A 24,485-nucleotide genomic window follows, 5' to 3' on the forward strand; every position below is an offset into this window, starting at 1 on the left:
CCATCCCCCCCCCCCCCCCCCCCCCCCCCCTCTCTCTCTCTCTCTCTCTCTCTCTCTCTCTCTCTCTCTCTCTCTCTCTCTCTCTCTCTCATACACACACACACACCTGACACCGCCTAGACACACAGCTCTGAGATGGAGTAGGGTGAGGGCTGGAGTCCACCACAGGTCACAACCACACCGTGCTCCATTTTCCTCCATGGTGTTGAGGTGCTACTCTCTGTGCTCTTCTGATTATGAAATTAGTCATTTTCTAGGAAGCTTATTTATAGCGTCCACTGCACACACACAGTGCTGAGCTATTCTGCACGTGGCTGGGGTGTGAAAGCAGGTATGAGTCATATGCGGGTCTCCTTCCAGATGCCTTGGTTACCTTTCTGCCCCATCATGGGCCACTGTCTTGGGGCATCCTTCATCCAGGGGAGCTCTTATAGTAAAAACAAGCTCAGGACTGAGAGTGTTCTCAAACCCAAACCCTATGGCCCCCACTTTTGCATTCACCCTGCTTCAGTGCCCTCCTCTGAAATGAAAGGTCTTCGAGATCCATGATTCCCTGCCAGCTGTTGAGGACGGTTCCAGGTGGCTTAACAAAGACCCACCCATAAAGTGGCTCAGATTATGGCTGCTTATGGTAGCTGATGTTTTCTGAAGCACATTGCAGCGCCGCTATCTTTTTCTACAGTTCTTTGTCTATGGAACCTCCTCCTATAAGCCAGGCACTGAGCTGGGCTTTGAAGATGCAAGCTAAGTAAAAGGAAAAGTCATTGCCCTTTTGCAGCCTGTATCCTAATGGCTGGCGATGATGTTGATCCAGCAAGCATCAATTAAAATAGACTTCCTAACTGTGCCGAGTGCTGAATAAAAAAAATCCCAGCAAGTAGAGACGAATGCACAACCCAGGCCGAGCAATGTGAATGCAGAGGTGTGTGCAGGAATGAGCCCATCCAAAGCACCCCGAGTCGCAGTCAAGGGCAGGAAAGACAGAAGGCAATGCTGAAGGAGAAATAATCTACTTAGCTGAATTTCAGCATGTTTGTCTTTGGTCTTAGTGAAACGGGATGCTATGGGAGTATTTTTCCGAGGGAGGTTAAGTGGTGAATTAGAAGAGCTGGTGCTAGCTCAAGGCGGTCCCATCCTGTGCGCAGATTGGGAACCTCACAGCCGTGTAAGTGATAGACTTTGGCACTATGTTGGGGAGTGCTGTGAGGGCCGGACTGAATGGATGCCCAAGACCATTAGGTAAAGACCACACTTGCAAGCAGGGATGCCTTGAAGGAAGTGTCCCTCTGTCTCTGAGTCATCTGGTCTCTAGACTCAGGATTCTCAGAGATGCTGACAGTTAGAGTGTGTGTGTGTGGGGGGGGGGGGATAAAACAAGACAGTGCAAGTTGAGAGTGAAAGACACCAGCGTGGGAAGAGCCAGCCCTATCCTGGCCTGTTTGCCCTTATTATTGAATTCTGTAATGTTTCTAAAAGAGGCTGTAGAATGGATGAGAGGCCACACTGCAGGGCTGGTGGGCAGAGAGGCTGCTGACCTTTGAGACTGCTTGGAGTTTGTGCTAGTGAGTCTGCGTTGAAGGTTATGCAGCTGCCAGTTCTCCTGGTTAAACTAAGATATGGGACCTAGTGAGAAACCCCTGACTATCTCACAGTCTTAATGGATGTGCTCTCCATCAAGAGAGCCAGCACAGGAAGGACTAAGAAACTCTGAGGCTACTGTCCCCTGCAATCCTTCTCTCGGGGCATGGCCACAGCCATGACTCAACCACAGAAGCACAGATCCCAGACTCCCAGAATGCATAGTAAACAAGAAGGATGATTCTCCGATAGACACAGCCTGACTTGTGTGGTCCAGCCCTGATCCAGCCCACAACTGCCAAGAGTCGGGCATGAAATGGAGCCAGAAACATTGGGGACACACAGCTGCATTGCCAGAGCAGGGGATTCTGTAAGTGCCATGGTGTTCTGCCCTCCAGATTTGCTGAGTCTGAAGACACCTTCTGTAATCTAATTGATTTCCAGCAAGCTTTTTCCAGATCACTGTGTGAAGAAAGAAAATTAGACCCTAGGGCAGTCTACTGGGGACCCTGATGGGCTAGAAATAGGGTTTTCTGGGGGCTGGATAGATGGCTGGGTGGTTCAGAGCACTTGTTCTTGCAGAGAACCGGGCTTCAATTCTCAGCACCCACATAGTGACTCATGGAACGTCCTCTCTTTATGCACACCATGGCACAAACATGCACACATCTACACCACTATCGTCATCACTGCCGTCATCACCACTAACAAAGGAATTAGACGCAGAACAGCACAGTAAAGGTATTGAGTTTAGAGTTCTCCAGTGTAACTTCAATCCCAGCTTCACTCTGATGAGACCTTGGACAAGTCCCATAAACCTCCTGAGCCTTGTTTGATGAGATCATGGTGAGGACTCTGTTTTCAGAGTCCCTAAAAGGTGAGCCAGTCTGGTGGTGACGGCGGTGGCGATGGTGGTGGCGGTGGCGGTGGTGATGATGACGAAACCCTGCCTCTCCTCTGCAGCTTGATGCCATAAGAGGCTTCTCGTCCTCCCCTTTGGTTCCCTGATGAGGTGGAGGTAATCAAAAGAGTACCGAGGGAGGCAGCTTTTCTTCTTCACTGGAGGCTGGGACTCTTGATCCTGGAGCACCAGTATCCTCTGACAACAATTTCTCTCCCACTGCAGGAGTGAGAGAGAGAACCAGGCTGCTGATGACTCCACGGGAGGGGCCCTGGACATGTGCTGTGGTGAGAGGCTGTCGGGTAAGTCTCAGCACCCCTGTGACCCAGGAACTCAGACTGGAGAAAGAGGGTACCAGCTGACACAGAATCAGAAGTCTGGTTGCCTGTGACGTTGCTGTTCTAAGGTCTCTGTATAGATGGGGCTTTGTTTCTCAAACCCTCAGTGTCTTTCTGTCCTAGGGTCATTTAGGGAAGTTCTGTGTCCTCTGAGAGTAAGAACAGACATCTGAAGGTGTGCTCAGAGGGAGAGAGGAAGAAGAAAGTTGGCAAGGGAACTTAGCGTGGAGAGAGAGCAGCTGACCAGTGTCAGCGCAGGCCTCGGGAGCAATGGAAGAAATCTAAACCAGGTGATAGGGTCTGAGCTGAGGGTGGCCAAACAGCCTGCAGAGCTGCCTGTCAGTCCTGCAGAGAAGCCTGGCTGGGAGTCAGAACCTGAAGCTGGAGTCCAGGTGCCCACAGATGTGGGAGTCTGCCTGCCTGCACCCCTGCCATGGCTGTCACCATGGAGACGGCCAGGGCAGTGTGCCCACAGAGTGGCAGCATGGCCCACCAGTTGGAGACCATATTCCTGGTCAAAATAAATGGCATTAAAAGGAATAGAGTGGAAAAGACAGTAAAAAGGGGTTCTATTTTCTTTTTATATGTTTTAATTATTTTTTCTTACAACAATATTGTCTGTTGTGGCAATATTACAAAATAAAGGCAAGTGAAACATTTGGAAATTTGCCATACCTTTGTGTGCCTACATTTTCATATCCTCCACCCAAATGTTTGAAAATAGCCTTTTGAATTCGAACTTGGAAACCTCAAACTTGTGGCGTCTGAGAAACCTCGCGTTCGTTCTAGGTAAGACGCTTAAAAATGCAATCTCCGTGTGACATTTACGGTTGACATTGAAAACAAATAGATGCGACTTGGAAGCAGTGGCTTCAAAATAAGCAATTACAGGATCCACTGCCCACCCTTCTTATCTCCCTGGCTCCCCCAGCAGCCTGAGCCCTTGGCGCAGTTCTCCCCTCATCCAGCAGGGGCACCATTGCACACCATGAGCCCCTGTTTTTGTTGGTGGGGAATGGATGCTATGCATAGAAGGCATCATGGCAAGGACTGGGGGGAGCTAGTTGGAAAGAAAGAATTCTCCGAAGGTTATGAAAGCTGAGTGTCTGGAGGGCCACCGTATGCTTGGGGACAGCAGATCTGTTCTGCATATTTTTAGGAGTATGATGTAAGCCCAACACAGAGACATAAAGAAGATCTGGGCCCACGAGATGAAGAACTTACTTTCTGACTCTCACAATGGTCCAGTCATAGAGCTGATGATTCCAGAGGAGGGAAATGAGTGTTCCATCACTGGAGGCATTCAACTATTGGAAGACAAGCAATGGAGAGGAAATTTCCACAGTGGGTGGGAGGTCTCAGTGACGTCAAAGTTCCTTTCAACTATTAAACACTTCTGTGATTCAGATATGAGTCATAGGATTCAGAGATGACTCTCCAACCAGAGATGGCCCCACTGGCCAGAAAATACCCACAGAAAGTAGGATATACTGTATAGGAACCCAGGGAGGAGCATGCTGGGGAGAAAAGAGCATGGGACTTGGTATTTGAGTCTGACTAGGCTATTTCCAGCCTCTGTGTTTATGGGCGAGTCATTTAACCCTGCTGGACCTGCCACCAGCCCTTCCTCTGAAAATGGAAATAACAGCAACATGAATATGACTATGGATCTTCACAAGAAGAAACGTAACCACTCATTTGTTCACCAAGTCCATTTATTGAGTACCTACCGTGTCTCGGATACTATACAGGGTGCTGGGGCTATGCAGGGAGATGAAACACAGTCCCTGCCTTAATGAAGGTTCACAACAAGCTCTGTGCTGAGCCAATTCTGGAAAATGGGACAGAGCCACAGCAGAGAGGTTACAGTAGGAAGCACGATGTGTTTAATTCTGTCTCCTCCCCTAGAGCCGGCAAACAATGTCGAATGGAAGAGGAGATTAGTCATCTCCGTTGAAGCTGGCACCTTGCCTGCCTTATGCAATACTCAGGAAGTTGGTATCATTTACTGCCTCCATCTTACAGATGACAGGACCAAGGCCCAGGGAAGTTGGGCTTCCTTCCCAAATTCTCTTAGCTAGATGATGTTTGGCAAGGGAAGGCCCAGTCAGCTAGCCATTCCTGAGTTTGTGTCCTCACCACTACCCTGTTCTTACCTCCATCGTCTCTGGAGAGTCCGTGTTGTCTGCAGAGGGGAAAAGAGTGAAGGGTGTTTGTCCCCAGAGAGGAGTACGGCAGTGTCACTGTGTCTGTCTCCTTCTATGTCCTACTTCTTCTAGAAAGCCCTGTCTGCCAAGGGCCAGGAAGTATATGCCTGCTAGACACCCATGCTGCCGGGCAGATATGGTATTGTAATAATTATTCATCTGTTTAGGACATGCGCTCTTTAAGGCAAGCCCCTGTCTGCCTCACTTCTGTGTCCTCCTTGCCCACCATTTATTGAGCCATGTCTTCATCTGTTCCCCATTAACTGAGCTCCTGCATGTGGCTGGCACTGCAGTAGATTCAGGAGCTTTACTAGCTGAGAGAGTGCCTACCCCACAGGACTGTATGAAGAGTGGGTTTCAAGCCTGGAGAGATGGCTCACCTTGTAAAAGCACAGAGCATCCAGGTTCAGTTCTCAGCACCCATAAATTATCTATAACTCCAGTTGCTCCATGAATATTGCATGCATGGAGTGCATAAACTTATATGCAAACAAGCGCCCATGCACATTAAATAAATTAATTTAAAGAAGAAAAAAAGTAGGGCCCCAGGTCTTAGACCTGACTCAGTCGCTAATCAGTGAGATGCTCATTTTCCCTCCCTGGACCGCTATCTATAAAGTGTCATGATTAATCTTTAATAGAGAGCTGGGAGACTAGCCTGACACACAGTGGTGCTACGTAAATGTTCACTGTAAAGGGAAGACAGGCAACAAACAAGGAGAGGGGGCGTCATGGGGCAAACAGTGGGGAAGACTATAGAAGAAGATGAAAACTAAGCCGAGGGGCGTGGGGAAGGACTGGAAGGGAGTTTAGCATTGTGACTGTGTGGACCTGAGCCCAGTGTGGAGCAGATTGCCACAAAGGCTGGTCATCCAGATCTGCTGACTTAAATGGAAACGTGGACATAAAACAAATGGAGGTATAGAGGCCAAGAGCACAGGGGTGCTGGGCCTCTAGAAGAGCCCATAGACACTGTGAGCAATCGCATAGAGATAAGAATGGTATAAGAATACAGCCCTCAGTAGTTTCTCTCCCTCCCTGCTGCCTTCCCTGCTGGGCAAGACACAGGCAGAGCGAGGGCCAGCCATGCCAGGATGACTCATTCATTCCCACACAAACTTCAGAGTAGCGTGACACGGATAACACTCAGAGCCTCGGTCACCCAGACCCGAGCTAGCATCAGCCAGGTCATACAGACCTCTTAGATAATACTTCCTGAAGTGAAGATGTCTTTAGACATCGCCAGCAACCCAGGAAGCCCACAGCTGCCTTCAGAGCGGGTAGGCTGCTCACACCCTCCAGGGTCCTCCCACGTTTGCTCACACGCTTGTGTTTGTTCTCATTTGACACAGCCGCATGCTCACATACACACATGCACAGGCCCACACAGTCACCCAAGCACGTGGCCTGCCTCAGACTCACAGGGCCCTGTGGGGGTAGACACACACCTTCAGAGGACACACACCTGCATATCTTCTTCCTCTTGCACGCTCAGCTCGCTCAGTTCTGCAGCTCCACCAGCCTTCATGCACCATACAAGCTCCCTGGCAACTAAAAGACACACTAGCTCTCTTACTCTCTTTGGGTCTCCCCTGGGACTGCACCCTGATCCCATGAGCATGCACAAAGATCAGAAGACACACTCCCTCCTTCTGCATCCCCTGTCCTTTCCTTGGCACTTAGTCCCTCTTGGTTTTGGAAACCAGTGGTAGGCACTTGGCGTAGACCTGGCTGCCTTCACCACTCCATGCATGCACAGACTTCTTTCCTTTCCCCTCGTGCACACATTCCTTGGCACACGGTCACTTTGTTCTCTTTCACTCCCCTTGCATGCTCACTTTACTTGCTTTGCAGTCATCCAAACACATGAGTACATTCAAACCCACACCCCCTGCTCTTTAGTGTGTAGGTGTTCACATTTGCATGAAAGCAAACAATGCTACGGATGCTGGGGCCTCTGTTCCTTCCCCCAGCTAGCATTGGTATGTGTGTAGCCTCAAATCCAGTAGCTTCCTTGGAGTACATGGGAGGTAGAGGATATTACGGCCAGTGATGACCAGGTTGTGCAACAGAGTGACATCATTAAGTCTTGCTTTCTGTGTCTCTAATGAGCAGACTTAGGTTGCCTCCTAAGATTTGTAGGAACTGAGGCCAGATCACAAGTATGGGGTAATGCTCTTGTACACTATAAAGATTTGTCATTCATATTGGTTTAATAGATGCTGATTGGCCAGTAGTCAGGCAGGAAGTATAGGCCGGGCAACCAGACTAGGAGAATTGTGGGAAGAGGAAAGGCAGAGAGTCCGTTGCAAGTCAAATACGGAGGAAGCAAGATGAGAATGCCTTACTGAGGAAAGGTACCAAACCACATGGCTAAACATAGATGAGAATTATAGATGAATTTAAGTTGTAGGAGCTAGTTAGCAGTAAACCTGAGTAAGAGGCTAAGCATTTTATAATTAATATAAGCCTCTGTTTATTTCGGATTGAATGGTTGTGGGACTGGGTGGGACAGAAACTTCTGATTACACAAGTGAGGCCTCTAATGATATACCACCTCCTGTGGAACCTTGTACTGCAAAGACCCTTGTGTGTATGCATGTGGGCACATCACTCTGTATAAGCAATCATGGTCCACAGTTCCCCCCAATCAGTATGTAGCCTCAGAAAGAAGCTCCTGAAGGAAAAACCTTGCAAGCATCAGGTTATGATGAAAGCAAATTCTGAAGTCCTCATTATTAGAGTAACACTTGAGAAGAGGACATGAACACTAGGTAGGTGCATGGGTACCTCTCCTGGGCATTGTGAATTATTTCCCTATGAGAATGGCATGGCCAAGTGAGAGGAAATGCAAGCCCCATGTCTAAGAATGCCATTGCTCTTGAGACCTGGGTACTCCAGAGGCCCTTTATATATGACTAGAGTCATGGTAGTCCTGGATACCCTGAGGGTTAAGTGTGTGACATTCACCTGGGTTCATACAAGGTTTCAAGTATACACTGTAGGCCTAAAACTGGTCTTTTTGGTAAGAACAGAGATGACTTCTTGGGCTGGTGGCTACAAACCCTACTCCATCTTTTATCTTGGTATCTTGAAGGTGGGCTTTAGTCCAGCTCTAAATACAGTGTTCTGTGTGTCTGCTCACCAGTGTTCAGTGGGTTCTCCCAAGCCAGGGATTAGGACTCAGTCTCAACAAGAAGCAATTGCTTACCTGGGTGCTACTTTATAGAGTAAAGGAGGTGGAGGCCTGTACTAATGAAGGCTTGATTATCCTCACCTCCAGTGACCCCATCTGACCAGCAGAAGGGCCATAGTTTTCGCTGTATTCCCATCATGCCTCTGAAGAGACTTTGTGCTAGAAGCCGATGGACTGTTGAAAATGCCCTTTGACCAACTCAAATTTATGGAGCATCTACTCAATCCCAACATGTCCCAGATTAGTGGTATAGTGCTGAGCAGAGCAGATGTATACGCCTCTCCTCTCAGAGAACACAGGAAACCAGGGAAGGCTTATGTGCAGGCCTAGAGACAAGAACCGAGAAAGGCTCCCTGACCCCGTGCTAGAGGATGAGTAGGTCCCTACTCAAGTCTCCAGGGGCCTCTATCAAACACTGTAAGAAGATAGGTAACCTCAGAAGGAGATTTAACTTCCATCTGCTAAACCCTGTCCTTACTGAGCATCCAAGTCCGGTGCCCGGTACTGGTTCTAACTGTCCTGGGAGCAGGTGCAGGAACCCTAGTGGGCAACCAGAGAAAAGGCAGACTAAATGTGGCATATGGCTGAGGTGTTGCTGATGCCTGTCCACAAGCAGAGCACACATTCTGCATGTCTTTCTCTTTCTGTGGTACAGGGATAGAACTCGTGGCCAATGTGCACACTGGGTCAGCACTGAGCTATACATGGAGCCGCCATTGTATAGGTTCTTATTTCTTTACCAGACTGGTGCTCCTATTTTCTTTTCTTTTTTATACATTTTTTATTGATATTTATTGAGCTCTACATTTTTCTCTGCTCCCTTCCCTGCCTCTCCTTTCCCCACTTCAATCCTCCCCCAAGGTCCCCATGCTCCCAATTTACTCAGGAGATCTTGCCTGTTTCTACTTTCTACTTCCAATGTAGATTAGATCGGTATAAGTCTCTCTTAGTGTCCTCATTGTTGTCTAAGTTCTCTGGGATTGTGGTTTGTAGGCTGGCTTTCTTTGCTTTATGTTTAAAAACCACCTATGAGTGAGTGCATGTGATAATTGTCTTTCTGTGTCTGGGTTACCTCACTCAAAATAATCTGTTCTAGCTCCATCCATTTTTCTGCAAAATTCAAGCTGTCATTATTTTTTCCTGCTGTGTAGTACTCCATTGTGTAAATGTACCACAGTTTTTTATCCATTCTTAGATCAAAGGGCATTTAGGTTGTTTCCAAGTTCTGGCTATGACAAACAATGCTGCTATGATCATAGTTGAGCACATGCCGTTGTGGCACAATTGAGCATCCTTTGGATATACACCCAAAAGTGGTCTTGAGTAGGTTGTTTCCTAATTTTCTGAGAAATGCTCCTGTTTTCATTTAGGATTATTCACGCATTTAGAGATGTTTACACTGACTGATAATTCGAGTCTTTAGACCATTATAGAGAAACAAAACACTGTTAGGAGGTGCTAAGATACTAATAGAGTAACATTTTGTGGAGAGGCCCTGGCCAGGTATCCGCTAGTCAACAATGGTAGAGTTTAACTAGTCTCTGACACCAAGACAGAAATGCAAGCCGAAACCCGTGTCGCTGGGCCTAGAAGTGCTTAGGGGAGGTAGACAGACCTGGGTTTATGTTTTAGCTCTGCCACCAACTGGCACTATGGCCTTAGGTGAATCATCTGTTTTGACCTCAAAATTCTATTCTCTAAACTGTAGATGGTGGTGTAAGATCTTCACAGAGGCCATGATAATGAGTTAATAGACTGAAAGTTTTATTGCACAGCATTCAAGCAATGGTAGCTGACAATGATTGTGGTCATTCCAGAGTACGGAGCATAAACAGAAAAATTCTTGCATTTTTTGAGCCTACTTCAAGGCTCGGGTGTCAAGTTCTGGCCAGTCCTTCAGCAATATAGCTATAGGTCTACCATAACTCTCCACTACAGGCCTGGGATCTCACAGAGCCAACCGAGCCTCTGGAGAGGAACACTGTCTGCTTGTAAAGTCAGGTAGGAAAGGGGCCAGCACTGGTGGGAAAAGAATCTCTGTCTGTTTCCCTTCACTGAGGTGGACACAGCTGTGATACTGTAGGAAGGTACCTGGACGTGCAGGGACCCTGAAAAGAGAGTCTCTGCAGCAGCTGTCCCCACAGTGGTTGACGCCAAAGGCCATTGAGATAGATGAGAATTCATCACATTCCTAGACATGTGGCAACAGACACTCTCCTTTTCCTTTGCTTTGTCCAGTCTGCTTGGTCAGCTTTATTTACGTCCTCATGAACAGTCTCAAAACTCAGGAGCTTCAAACAAAGTACCTTACCTGGCTCATGAGCTCCAGGACCAGGCAGGGTGTTCTTCTGACCGGGCTGTGTTCACCTGCTTAAGGCCTTGGAAACAACGTCCATGAAAGCTTTCCTTACACATCTGGGGCCTCGGTCTCTGCCATGTGAACCTGCCCTCTCTTTAGTGAGCCTGGGCTACCTCACAGTAAGTTAGTCATAAATATGTTAGACTTCTCAGATAGCAGCTGACTTCTGACTTTCTAAGACCGGGGGAAACAGAAGCTTCAGGCTTCCTATGCCTCAGAAAAGAAACTATAGTATTGGTTTGATTTGTTGGTCAAAGCTAACCACAGTCTCAGCCCAGATTCAAGTAGAGGAAGAAGCATGATGCCTCCTGATAGGATCCAGGAATCTGCATCACCCTCATCTGTCATAACATCCTTTATCAGTCTCCGTTCCTCTTACATTCATTCTCTTCTATTTCTTTCTCCTATTTCATGACCCATTGTTTTTCTAAGCCTTTCCTATTTCAGCTACTCACCTGTACATATCTCAAGTCCTTGGCTCTTCTCCCTACTTGCAAAGAGCATGGCTGTGTGCAGGCTTCTCCCCAGCATATGTAAGGTCACTGTGTTTTAAATTATTATCAAAATAATTTAAAGTTGGAAATAAATTTTGAAATAAAATATGTTGTGCCCTTCTACCTAAATAAATATTCATCTCTAAGGAGTATGACAGCGAAGTTCATACTTAGGAGTTAAGCCAGACTAGAATTGTGACTTCTTGGCATTCTGCATCGAGATACAAGATTTAGAGAAAACCAGTACCAGCCTACCTGGCTCTATCCAACTGCAAGGATGCTCACATGCACTTATGTGCATAGGCACTCTGCTCCACACTTCTGATCTCCAAACATACCTTCTGCAAATGACAAATGCACGCAGCAGTGTGTTGTGCATCAGAAAACAAAAAAAGAGAACCCCATGCTGCAAACCAGACTCAGGCCAGTATGCACAGAGAACCTTTGGATTTGTGTATAAACAGTGAAATGTCTTTTGGGGTCCATCTACTCCTCACCTCTGAGCAGGATGCCCAGTAAAAGAGTAGAGAAGAGCACTTCAGATGTAAGTCCAGACCAAGGCCATTTTCCTGGCGTAATGACAGTGCTGAGCATGTGTGCCCTGGTGTTGGGCATCACTCTCGAGCTAGACTAGGACAAGCCTGCACGCCATCCCAGCCCTCGGGTCACTCTCCTGCACTGGAAATGGGGAAATCAGTCTCCCCATTGCAGTCGTGAGGCCACAGTTGTTGGTCTGTGCATGGAGCTTGTAAAGTAGAATCTACTGAGTTGTCTATTTGTTTTCTAATTGTTGGATTCAGGCCTGGATTTGAACCTGAGCTCTTCCTTTTAGAGCTTGGGATTCTGCACAAACCATTTTACAACTCTAAGTGTCTGTCAGCCCTACTCAGGCTGTGGCTGACTATGACTCTTGAGAAAGATTGTCTTTTTGCCAAATCCCAGTTGGCTATCACCTTGATTAATACAGACTGTTTCTGGGGCAACAAGATAGATGGACAGATAAAGGAACCTGCTGCCAAAGCTCATGACCTAAGTTCAATCCCTGGGAACTGCATGGTAGGAAGAGAGACCCACCATGCAAGGTGGTATCCTCTGACTTCCACACTTATGCCATGAGGAACATACATTCCAAAAAAAAAAAGTAATTAATTAAAATTGCAATTTTTTAAAAGACTATTTCCCCATCACAAACAAGGCCATTTGGGAATGTGCACCCTCTGCCAGCATGTTCAGCCGACACTCAGCAGCAAGGTGCACCGTAGCCATGCCCAGCCTCTCAGGCCCACCATGATACAATGTGAATCCAGCCTGTTGTGGGAGCCTGTGGTCTCAGAGAGGAATAAGGCTGCTTGCGTTAGGCAAATTCTGTTGCCCAAGTTACCCAAAACTTGACAGAATCCCATTGTGTTTTTCAAGAGCCCAGGGATGATTTAAAGAACTTGTGGTTCTAGCCCAGCCTCTCAGAACATCTCAAAATGTTGACCCTTGTACAAGATCTCAAAACCTACCTGAGGCTACACATGTACTTTATCTAAGTTCACCCACAGGTTGCCAGCATGCCTCATCTCCCTGCAGCCTGATGGTCTCGGTTCCTTTCCATAGCTACCTAGTCAGAAAGCTGCTACCGCCCTCCATGTGGGTGATTCCAGAGAGCGTGCCATGCAGGAGGGGGCTCCCCACATGAAGTCACAATCTCTCCTCACCTAATCTTGTAAGTAATATGCCTTTGCTTCTGCTATGAGCTTTTGGCCACGGAGCCTACCATGGTTACCATGTGGGAAGGTCTGCATATGGTTGTGAGTGCCAGGAGGCAGGAGGCAACTTGGGGCCTGTCTACTGGATTGCTTAAAAGTTGAATAATTAAATTTGAAAAGCTTTTAATAAAGCTTGATATAGCTATCACCCTCCATCCAGCTTCATTTTCAACAGGCAGACTACTTCAGCATGCTTCCTTCTTAGTGTCTTTCAGTGTTCAGTTTGCAAGTTAAGTTCTATATAGTGCATATGGGCTAGTGTGTCATCGTCTTAAAATTTTAATATAAAATGTCTATGTTTTAACATAGTCAAATCCTCATAATCCACAGTCTTAGGATGTGCCAATGAGCTGTATGGGGGAAAGCCCACTAACCAAAACAGAAAGCCAGCAAAAAGTACATCATAATGAAACCAGTGCCTTTCTCACTGTGGCAGGACTATGAAAGACTTGATTTTTCTTTATTCTTTGATGGAAAGGTAGTCTCTGCATTTTCTAAATCATTTTTTACACAAAATGGTTGAGCATTCCAAAATGCTAATGAAACAGTAGCTGTAGGTGGTAGGGACACCCCTACCCCTGTTTGCTCTATGGACAGACCCCCCCCAAAATCTGGGCTGACCCAAACCCATGATTATTAATGGGAACTGATCAATCCCATGGAAACTTCTGTAGAGACAGATGACCACAAAAACATGGAATTCTGTTTCCTTGTAGAAAATCAACAAAATGAACCAGAGGTCACATTGATGAGGCTACTCAGGAAAAGGGAGGCTCAAAGGCTGTTTGACAATCATCTGTGCTACAACCAAAACCAGGACTCTTTCTTACTGAGAGGTGCTGATTCCCAGCGGGATCTCTCTCCAGCTCTTTCGGGAGCCAGACAAAGGGCCACAGGCGTCTGTTCTGTCTTTCTCTTCAGACACTAGACAAATTTCTAATTTGGGGCTTGGTTTCTGGTTTCCTTAGAGGTGGAGAAGGCATTGAAGCTTTCAGTCAGGGTCAGCCTTGTTTGTCGGTGTCTGCCGTCAGTGCACGAGGCTCCAGTCTGGCTTCCTGAACTTGCTTCCTTTTCTCTCTGCTGTGCCCTTCTATACAGAGGTCGTGTGTTTAACATTCATTCTTGTTTCTGCTCTTGCTAAATAATGTCAAATTTTCATATTCTATATTTTTAATAGTGTATATTTTATATTTGGTCTTTGACTTACAATGGCTAGAATTAAAGGTTGTTTTGCCTTGAAGATGGAGGTGAAACAAACAGTAGAAAGAGAACTTCAAAGAAGAAAGCAAGGTGAGCAAGCTGATAAGAAGCAATAAACCAATGGCAGTCTGTCAGGATAGCCCCATAGAGCAACTGAGAAACCTGCTTTAGCTTCTGCCTCCAGGTTCCTGCCTTGGCTTCCTCCATAAAGGAGTGTAAGCTGTAAGATGAATAGACCCTTTCCTCCTCGGGTTGCTTTTGGGTGTGGCGCTTATCTCAGTACCAGAAGGCAAACCAGAATACTGAGGGACTATGTAAAAATTTCCTTGGGCTTTGCACCTTGGATCACACCCTCTGGCTTCACGCCAGTTCCAGCAGAGAACCCGGAGGCAGGAGATGCTGGTGGAGCTGGAGGAGATGCACGGGAGCGAGAGCTTGCCAGACCTTTCCTACTGACCATGGCCAGGACTTTTGTTCTTTATTCCAAGATCAAAGAGAAGCCCTTGAATTAAGCTAAGCCGTGGGCTCAGGATTTCTCTTTAAGCAGAGGGATCTTAAAAGCTGAGCAGGCCCTTACAGACCCTGCTCTAACTTCATGCAAGGCTTAGAGAGGCAATGGAATGCCCAGGGCCACAAGCCTGACACAGAGCCCTCGACCCTACCACCTGGAGAATGTGAGAATGAGTCTCCTGGGCAGCCAACGGCCATCTGATCATCTGATGGTGGCAGTTCCTGGAATTTGTCAACCCAGCTGTCTGGGGTGAGGGTGGGGTGCGGCGTGGATGGTTTTTACTCCCCTCCTGCCAGCTGGACTGTCTTTAATGACTTCTGAGGTCATTAGCACAAACTGCTAAAGAACTCCAAGCTAGGTCTCGGCCTACCACTGCCTTGGGCTTAGGCCCCAGTCCTTCAGGATACTCCATACCGCACTGTGAAACCTCTCTGCTGTCTCATTCATGAGAGAGAGCTAATGAGAGAATTTAGGGATGACCCTCTGAACCAGGGTGTTGCTTAACCCCAGCACTCAGGAGATAAGGCAGGAGAATCAGGAGTTCAAGGTCAATCTCAGCAATATATTGAGTTCAAGGCCAGCCATAGGCTATCAAAGACCCTGTCTCAAAAATAAAACAAAACAGCTGTTATCCACTGAACCTCCATTTCTTCATGAGAGAAACGAGGTGAAAAGAGAAGCCCTCATCCTCCACGTGTCTCCGTGCTTTGGCCTCAGGCACTGAGGGCTCCCGAGGGTCGTTGATGTCTGTTCCTTTGTTTCTCGGTGTGGTGGCTGGGGCAGAGGATGTACGACCCATCGACTCTCCTTGATGCTTTTCACCTTTCTACTGTGGAGCCTGCACTGCAGAGAAGCACCGGCTGTCAGCCTTTGTGAGCAGCCGCAAAGCTGTCTGCAGTCCCGCACAGAGCCGTGCCTTTCTATCCCATCCCAGGCGTACTTGAATTGCATTTTGTTTTGAGAGCTTGTTAGCATTCTGGATTTAATTAACTGGCAGAGACAAAGCCCCACTGTTTCCCTCACCCCGAGTCCATGCCCATTCTACCTACCCGCTGACCCCAGTTCTCAGCCCCAGCCCACATCCAGGTGGGGTGCTCATTGTCCTCCTGGAGGCTCAGCTCTCACATGAAAAGGAGGTCCTTGCCACTGCCTGCCTCCCCACCCCACCTCTCGCCCACCTCACCTCTTAGCTCTGGCTACGGTTTATTGGGCATTCATGATCTACCATGCCCCGGGCTAAGCATTTGTGTGTTTTTAGATTATGGTATCCTAAAAGTCCTATGAGATAGGATCTGTAGATCCATTTTCTAGAAGAGAACTAGGTTCAAATTGTCACTTAGCCACAGCGCTTATCCAGGGTCACGTGTAGTAAATGACAAAACTGGGCCTCAAACCTCAGTCTGTGTAGGATTCTAAATGGTTGGACTGCTGGCCACTCCAAAAGGCTGCCTGCCTAGAAGGCAGAACTACTTCAGGCTCCTGGAGGTCTGTCTACCCTGAGTTTCCACGTACAGTCTCCCCTCAGGCCCCCCTTCCAGGGAGTATACTCTCCAATGTCTGCAAGCAATGGTCAGCTCACACACCCACTGCAGACTACACAGTGGGCACCCTTGACTTCCAGAACCCTCCCCACTGCCTTGGCCCTAGCCCTCCTTTAAGAGTCTTCCTAACCAGAAAAGCCCACCCACAGAGTGTCTAGCTGATTCTGTCTAGCTGCAAAGGCATAGCCCCCACCCTGCCTCTGTGTCAGGAAGGAGAGGCAAAAGCAGCAGCAGTCTAGGGTAGGCAACAGACACAGGATGGGAGGGCAGATGCACCATGCCTCCTGAGACCGTGTCCTGACCCTTCAACCCATGGTGGTGGCTTTGAGCAAGTCACTTACTCTCGAATGTCTCCCTGTCTTCTGAACTGTAAAAGAACAGTCCCGTTACCTCTGCAGTCATTCAAGGACTGGCTGAATCAGTGCTTGTAAAGAGGTCGATGAAGCCTCTTTCCATCAGGCAGCCAAATTTCATACAAGAAGGCAGCAAACATTACGTGAGCTTTCCATTCCCAGCCTGACAACCCTATGTGTGACATCCCTTCTGCCTGGGGTGGAGTCTCAGACTCCACCTATTGCTGAAAGGTCTGTCGAGGGACTTACTTTTTTTTGTCTAAACAACCACGGAGAGGAGAGGTTTCACACCTTGCCCAAGCCACGGGGGCTGAGACTGGTAAGCACTTGCATCCTAGTTCAGAACCTTCTGCCCAAATCCGTTTTCTTCTGCTGCTGCGTCCTGCCTGCCTGGAGAAATAGGGAGATGAATCAGCTGTGGGTGTTGGCTGAGGAGATGGTTCACTCAGGAAAGGGCTTGTCATGTAAGCACAGAGACTTGAGTTGGGACCCCTAGCATCCAAAAAGACAAATTTAAAAAGTATGGCATCATGCGCTTATCATCCACGCCCCCACCCAGGAGACAGTGACAGGAGGATTCACAGAGCGCACTGGCCAGCCAGTCTAGTCTAAATAGTGAGACCCTGCCTCAAAAAATAAAGTCGGCAGTGAGTGCCTGAGGGACACCAGAGGTCGACTTCTGGCCTCTGCACGCAGTGCACACACAGATGCAGGTCCCGCCGTCAGCCAGCTTACCATCCAGAATAGACTTCTTCCTCAGGCTCTTTCTCTCACCCTGCTGCACCTTTGTGCACTGGCTAGCAGGACTGATGGGGCAGAGGTGTGGTGGGGAGCCAATACACATTCTCACAAAGCTACATCTACTGCCCATTGCCTTTGCAGAAAGGAGCCAGAATTTTTTTTTTCACCAGGATCTGTGGTGATCCTAGAACCCTGCTGACCTGCACTGTGATACATGAGTGCATACACACACGCACACATGCACTCCCGGGCACACACTCCCACACATGCACGCATGCACACACACACACACACACGAGTGACTCTATTTCCTGGGTTGTTAGGAGGGTTGAAAGTCAACACTCATAAAGCTCTGGAGCTGCACCAGTGTGTGGTAAACAGTCTTTATCCGGAAGTTCAGCTTGGTGGCTCTATCTGCAGTCCCAGCATTCAGGAAGTAGAGGTGGGAAGGTCAGGATTTGCAGTCCCAACATTCAGGAAGTGGAGGCAGGGAGGTCAAGAGTTGCAGACCGTCCTTGGCTCCATGAAGAGTTCAAGGCCAGCTTGGACTACAGGAGATGCTATCTTGGGGGGGGGGGGGGGACCACTCTGTTTGCTCATAATGCTTAGGACAGCAGCCAACCCCTGTGCTCTGTGAGCTTGGACAAGGCATGTCCCCAAGTTTTCCCTCAGCCTTTTTTGTTTGTTTGTTTGTTTGTTTTGTTTTTGTTTTTCGAGACAGGGTTTCTCTGTGACTTTGGAGCCTGTCCTAGAACTCACTCCGTAGACCAGGATGGCCTCAAACTCACAGAGATCCACCTGCCTCTGCCTCCCGAGTGCAAGGATTAAAGGCATGCACCACCACCGTCCGGCTCCCTCAGCCTTTTCAAAGAAATATCAGGGGGCTGGAGAGATGGCTCAGAGGTTAAAAGCACTGACTGCTCTTCCAGAGGTCCTGAGTTCAATTCCCAGCAACCACATGGTGGCTCACAATCATCTGTAATGAGATCTGGGGCAGCATACAGGCAGACAGAACACTGTAAACATAATTAATAAATAAATCTTAAAAAAAAAAGAAAGAAAGAAAAAGAAATCATCAGCATCAGGCTGAGCCAAATATCCCTGCCTCAATTCTCAGCTTCTGACATTCGATGGCTTTGGAAGGCCGTGGTCAGGCAGGCACGGTCTGTGGCTGGCAGGTTTGGCCGGGAGGTCACTCTTGGCCACTCTGAGAAGAAAGAAAAGCTGAATGGGACCGTCTCCCTCTTCTCATAATCAGGAGCAGGCTAAGCCAGGCTTCAGCGCCAGTTATGGTGGGCTGAGGGGCTGAGGCTGAGAGCAGGCGGATGAGTCACCAGGGAGCCTCCATGGTTCTGGAGCTCCAACCAGCCCCCAGGCAGAGAAACTGCAAGGCTTAATGGTGTGATTTGAGAGCTGGGGTACAACAGAGGGATCAGCGTGTCCTCGCATGCCCTGGATGGCATCCGAAGGCCATTTGCCTCTACGCTTTACCTGGGAAGCTTTGGCCCGGGTTACTGATTCCGCCTCTCAGTCCCTCTTCCCCTCCCTCAACACCACTCAGCATCCCAGCATCCATCTGCCAGATGTCAGGTGCAGAAGCTGCACCAACAGCCCAGGACAGCTGTTTAGGATTCAAGGTCCCACATACATACCCCTCCCTCTTCAGTCTCCAGGCTCTCTGCCTGTGCTGCAGCGACCCTTTCCTAAGAAGTCATACGACAAAAAGAAACCATCCGTTGGTGTCAGGAAGCCGAGGGTTTAAATCTCAGGTCTGCATTTACTTGGGAACCATGCTTGGGTTCCCAAAGCCTACATTTCCCTACCTTGAAAGATCCCTTTCACCCGACTCAAGAGGGAAGCCTATCAAGAGCCTCCCAGGAAACCGCCTGTAAGCAAGCAACCTCTGCATGGGGGGTTCCGTGTGTGGCAAAGCAGCTACCTTACTGGGAACTACTGGAGAGCTAACCCTAGACGCAAGCACCGCTGCCTCTCCCCGACAAATGGGGCTCATGATGACGCCTGCCATATAGGCCAGTGCAACTGCTCTGGGAACTGCACATCTAGCAGCCCAATGAGGCAATGCCCTTTCCTAGAGCATGGGAGTGAGTGAAAGGGAGGGCAGGACAATAAGCAGTGACATCATTAGCCGGGTGGTGGCGCACGCCCTTAAACCCAGCACATGGGAGGCAGAGGCAGGAGGATCTCTGTGAGTTCAAGGCCAGCCTGGTCTACAAAAAAAAGAAGAAAAAGAAGAAGCATCTCTAGAAGAAGGACGAGAGGATAATGGGCCAGGGCTCTGGCACCTTCACCGGCTGGACTGCTTCTTTACTGCTAAATTCCCAGAACCTGGCCCAGTGCTTGGCAAAGTAGGTACATGCAGGTCCTTACTGCATGACAGGGAAACAAATCCTTGTGATCCCGTCCTTGTCATGTACTTGGTGGTAAATAAGTGTGCGCTGGGTTCACATACAAGTGAGCAGACGCCAACATCAGAGATGTGATCCCAGCACAGTTCTCCATATCTGTGATTTCTACCACTTCCTATCGGGGATCCCCATTGGAGATCAGGGCTTCTTAATTAGAGGTCATGGCACCCCCTCCAGATTATATGTGTAGTATGGTGTGTGTTTGGCAGTGTATGTAGCCTGACTTTAAAAATGTCCAGTTTCTGACTAGGAAATACTTTTTTAAGATTTACTTATTTTATTTTATGCGTATGGGTATTTTGCCTGCATGCACAATTATATGCACCACATGCCTGCCTGGTGTAGTGGATCCTTGGAACTGTATCCCACTGGACAGTTGTGAGTGCTAGGATTGAACCTGGGTCCTCTAGAGAAGCAGCCAGTGCCCGTAACCACTGAGCCATCACTCCAGCTCCCATGGAACAACTCTGTAATTGTAAAAAGTTTCTGGGTTTTTGTTTTTTGTTTTGGCTTGATTTTGGTTTTGGTTTATTTTTGTTTTAATTTTGATTTTTGTTTTTGTTTTGGTTTTTTGATATAGGTTTCTCTGTAGAACATCTGATTGTCTTGGAACCTGCCTTATAGACTACCAGGCTGGCCTCGAACTCACAGAGATCCGCCTGCCTCTGCCTCCTAAGTGCTTCACCGCCCAGGATTAGATTTTATTTTTTATTTTATGCATGTGTGTATATTAACATTTATTTGTGTGGTGCTTGCAGAAGCCAAAAGTAGGTATCAGATCCCCTGCAGCTAGAATTATAGGTAGCTGTGAGCCTCCTAACATAGGTGCTGGGAACTGGACTCTGGTCCTCTGAAAGAGTCGTGAGTGCTCTTGGTCACTGAGCCATCTTTCTGATCCCCAATTCTTTTTAATTTTCATATTATCAGAATTATCGTGTGTGTGTTTGTGTGTGTGTGTGTGATATTGGGAGGGTCACACATGCCATGACACACTTGAAGACCGGAGGACAACTCTGTCAAATTGATTCCCTCCCTCCACCTTTATGTGGGTTCCAGGGATCAAACTCAGGTCACCACCAGGTTGTGTGACAAAGACATTGACCCACCAAGTCATCTAGCTGGCCAAAGAAAATTGTTTTAAATAACTCAGCTCTGAAAGATGTATATCTGCCTGGCACCTAGTGAATTTCCTCATTTGCTTCATCAGAACCCCAGAGATTTTTTTTTTAATGCAGAGAATTGGGCTATAGCTATATAGCTCAGTTCACAGAATGCCTACCTAGACTGCACAAAGCCTTGGGCATGATCCCCATTGCCATGTAAAATCAGGTGCCATGGTGCATGTCTACCATCCCAGCACATGAGAGGTAGAAGCAGGAGAATTAGAAGTTCAAGTTTATCCTCAGCCACATGGTAAGTTTGTAGCCAGCCTGTAATACATGGGACATGTCTCAAGAAAAAAAAATGTGTGTAAAGTTTCCACGTTTGTCTCTGAGACATTGATTCAGGGCGCCATCAGCCTTTGGTGCCCCCTCGCCCACATACATGCAGTTAGTCTGCCATCTCCTGTACGCAGAAGTAATGAGCATAGGTTCTCAGAGGGGCTGGCTTGCCTTCTAAGCAGCTACTACACTGGGCAGCTCTCACAGAGCTGTGTGCACTGACGACCTCTGCCTCATACCCTTCTGAGTGGGACAGGTGGAGTCAGGGCCTGAAACTTGAGAGTATCAACTAGGACTCATAACATCTGAACTCGGAGAGCTTTTATCTCTTTTTAAGAATATCTTTACAAGCCAGGTGGTAGTGGCGCATGCCTTTAATCCCAGCACTCGGGAGGCAGAGGCAGGCGGATCTCTGTGAGTTCAAGGCCAGCCTGGTCTACAAGAGCTAGTTCTAGGACAGGCTCCAAAGCTACAGAGAAACACTGTCTTGAAAAAAAATCAACAACAACAACAAAAAGAATATCTTTATTGCTGCAAATATATATATATATATATATATCAAATATACATATATAATGAATATACACGTGTATGTGTGTATGTATATTTTTTCAGAAAATTTAAGATGGATAAATAAAATCACCTCTCCTCCCACCATCCCTCCCCCCACCCCATGACTGACATGGTGGCACACAGCTTTGATCTAAGCACTTGGGAGGCAGAGGCAAATGAATCTCTATGAGTTCAAGACCAGCCTAGTCTACTTACAGAGTTCTAGGCCAGCAGGGTTACACAGCGGTACCCTTTCTCAATAAATAAATAAAAGCTGCTGTTAACACCTGGCTTGCTTAATTTCCACTTAGCAGGCACGTCTATGAAACATCCCCTGTGTTTCAGAGCCCTGCACTACCGGCTCGCTGGCACTACCTCCCCCTTTGTCTCCACTGTGCGCTGTCTTCTCCTAAGCACATTTATATTTGTCTCAAATTTGAAAGCCAATAAGATCATACTGTGTCATAACCTCACCTTTCACACTCCAAATTTCCAAACGTTCTTTCCATGGCATTAAATATTCATCCACAGACTCACAATCTAATGCTTGCATGGCACTGTATCACAGCAGGTTTCATGCTTCTCAGACTGGAGCACATGTAACCCTGAGGGCAAAGCCACAAGATAAATGTCACCCATCTTCCTGAAGCACAAATTTGATTCAAAACTTTGGGAGGGAAAAAACATTCAGTATCAAATGATTTCAGATAATCCATAGTGTAGGTTAGAGAAAACCCATAATTTTTAAAAGAAAGCAGCAAAGACCCAATCTATGTGAACTCGATAGATTACCTATTGAATTGTCCTCTGAGGTTAGAAACAGGCAAGAACAAAATTCCAGCTCAGGTCCCCTGTGTGTATGCATAGGGAAATGCCCAGGGAAGAGAAAAGGGGACTCAAGATCTGCGGCTTAAACTGAGGCAGAAGAGCCAGGGGCCTGGCCTGCACCCCTCTACCATCCTTACATGACATCACCTGTCAATGTGTACATGGGGGCCTTGCCCCTGAGAACACACACACACACGGGGGTGGACACCGGCTTCCCACACAGTCCAGCTTCTAGCAGCAGCTTTTCCTTTCACCCAGTATCAAGCTGAAGGTAGTGCTCACTAGCTGTGCCCACCATAGTGACCTGCCCTCCTCCTTCCATCTTGCACATTCATTTCTTCTGTGCACATTTGCTCACTGTGCACATTTGCTCACTGTGCACATTTGCTCACTGCACATTTGCTCACTGTGCACATTCATTTGTTCTGATATTTCCCATGAAGCTAGAAGCCCTTCATTCCAGAGCAAGAATTATATCAGGTGCCTGTAAAGTGTCAGGAATCATACAGTGCTTTATCTGTAGTATCTGAAGCCGTCATAGCATCTTTGCAAAGTATATATCATGCCCCCCCAGCCCCCTCTGAATAAAAGAAGAGGAGAAGGAGTAGGCACCAGGCAGGGTGGCGCATGCCTTTAATCCCAGCACTTGAGAGGCAGAGACAGACTGATCTCTGAGTTCAGGGTCAGCCAGAGCTACACTTGTCTCAAGCATACACACAAACAAAAGGAACAGGGCACAATAGTAGCACTGCTCATCAGGCGCTCAGCCAGTCAACATGTATCAAAACCTACAAACCAGCAAACATGTGCTGCTCGCTAGAATACTGATACCACGCTGCTTTCAGGGACTTGTAGGTGAACAGAGAAAGTGACATTCTACAAACCTTAGTGGCTGTTGTATATCCAGAGTCCCATGAGACTGCCTCAGACAGAACCCACCTGAAGAGTAGGCCACTTTGGGGAGGGCACAACCTCTTAGCACTCTGTCCCTCATCTCCCCTTTGTAAATTGGAGGGAGTGATGGCTGTGCCGACTTCCTAGGGATCCTGTGAGTGATCGGTGAATTAATGTGTGTCAGTATTCAGAGCAGAGCTGTGCCAAGGTATCTTGCTGTGGATGGTAGTATGAAGGAGAGGCATGGGTAACAGGGCAGAATCTCGTTCCAGTGACATTTCTTTGGTAACTGCAGATGAATAGGGGTTTTCTTGGTGACATATACAGAGGCAGGGGGCACAGAGTGTTGGAGGGATTCTAGGAAGAGGGAATGATAGGCAAAGTACAGCATCAACTCACTTGGGGAGCTACAGGGGGTGTAGCTAAAACACAGCATCCGCATGGGGGAACCATCCAGGTTCACAGCGGTCAGCAAAGGGCCTGTGATTTTAACAAGGCTTCTCCAGGTTCTTGCATAGCCTGGCTGATCTAAGTCTGGTGAGACGCTCAGTAAATGTTGAGTGAATGACTGACCATGTGCACAGCTGTGTTGGCTCCACCTGCTTCTACTGTCACCCAACCAGAAAGCAAGTCCACAGCCCCAGGCATAGTGATGTATACACATCCATTTTGTCAGGCTCTTTCTTCTTGGCAGTATACTGAGCTATGTTTCGGTGGAAATCTCCCACACCATATCAAGAGGCTCAGATCTAAGCCAGCATGTTAGAGGTGAAACTCAGAATCGTCACAATGGGATCAGGACTGGGACCCAGGCAGAGGCACTCGGAGACAGTGACACACAGGATGCAGGGGCTCTGGAAAGCTCAGTTAGAAAACCAGGGGTGGGCTGAAGATGTAGCTCGATTGGTAAAGCATTGTGTTGCTTGCACCCAGCCCTGGGCTTGATCCCCAGCACCACACAAGCTAAGTATGGTGGTGCACACCTGTAATCACAACACTCCAGAGGTGGGGTTGGGAATTGGGAGGTCAAGATCAAGATCATCCTCAGCTACATAGTGAATTTGAGGTTTCATGATACCCTGCCTCGAAAAAAAAAAAAAAAAAAAAAAAAACAGGAAAGAAAGAAAAAGAAAATGGGGCCAAAGGATGACTTTTCAAGCCTGACAGCCT

General features: G+C 47.8%; 1 protein-coding gene across 1 annotated transcript in view; it reads left to right on the forward strand.

Moving 5' to 3' along the window:
- Window positions 1-24,485, forward strand: part of Ptpn5 (protein tyrosine phosphatase non-receptor type 5) — a 71,703-nt gene that overhangs the window by 32,227 nt on the left and 14,991 nt on the right. The window contains exon 3 of the mRNA XM_050130826.1: window positions 2,705-2,781. Within this exon, the coding sequence (XP_049986783.1) occupies window positions 2,705-2,781 (77 nt within the window). The remainder of the gene's footprint in view (window positions 1-2,704; window positions 2,782-24,485) is intronic.

Source organism: Alexandromys fortis, unplaced genomic scaffold (genome assembly GCF_014885135.2).
Source record: "Alexandromys fortis isolate MF-2015 unplaced genomic scaffold, M_Fortis_MF-2015_v1.1 scaffold_359, whole genome shotgun sequence".
In the NCBI taxonomy this organism is placed as follows: domain Eukaryota; kingdom Metazoa; phylum Chordata; class Mammalia; order Rodentia; family Cricetidae; genus Alexandromys; species Alexandromys fortis.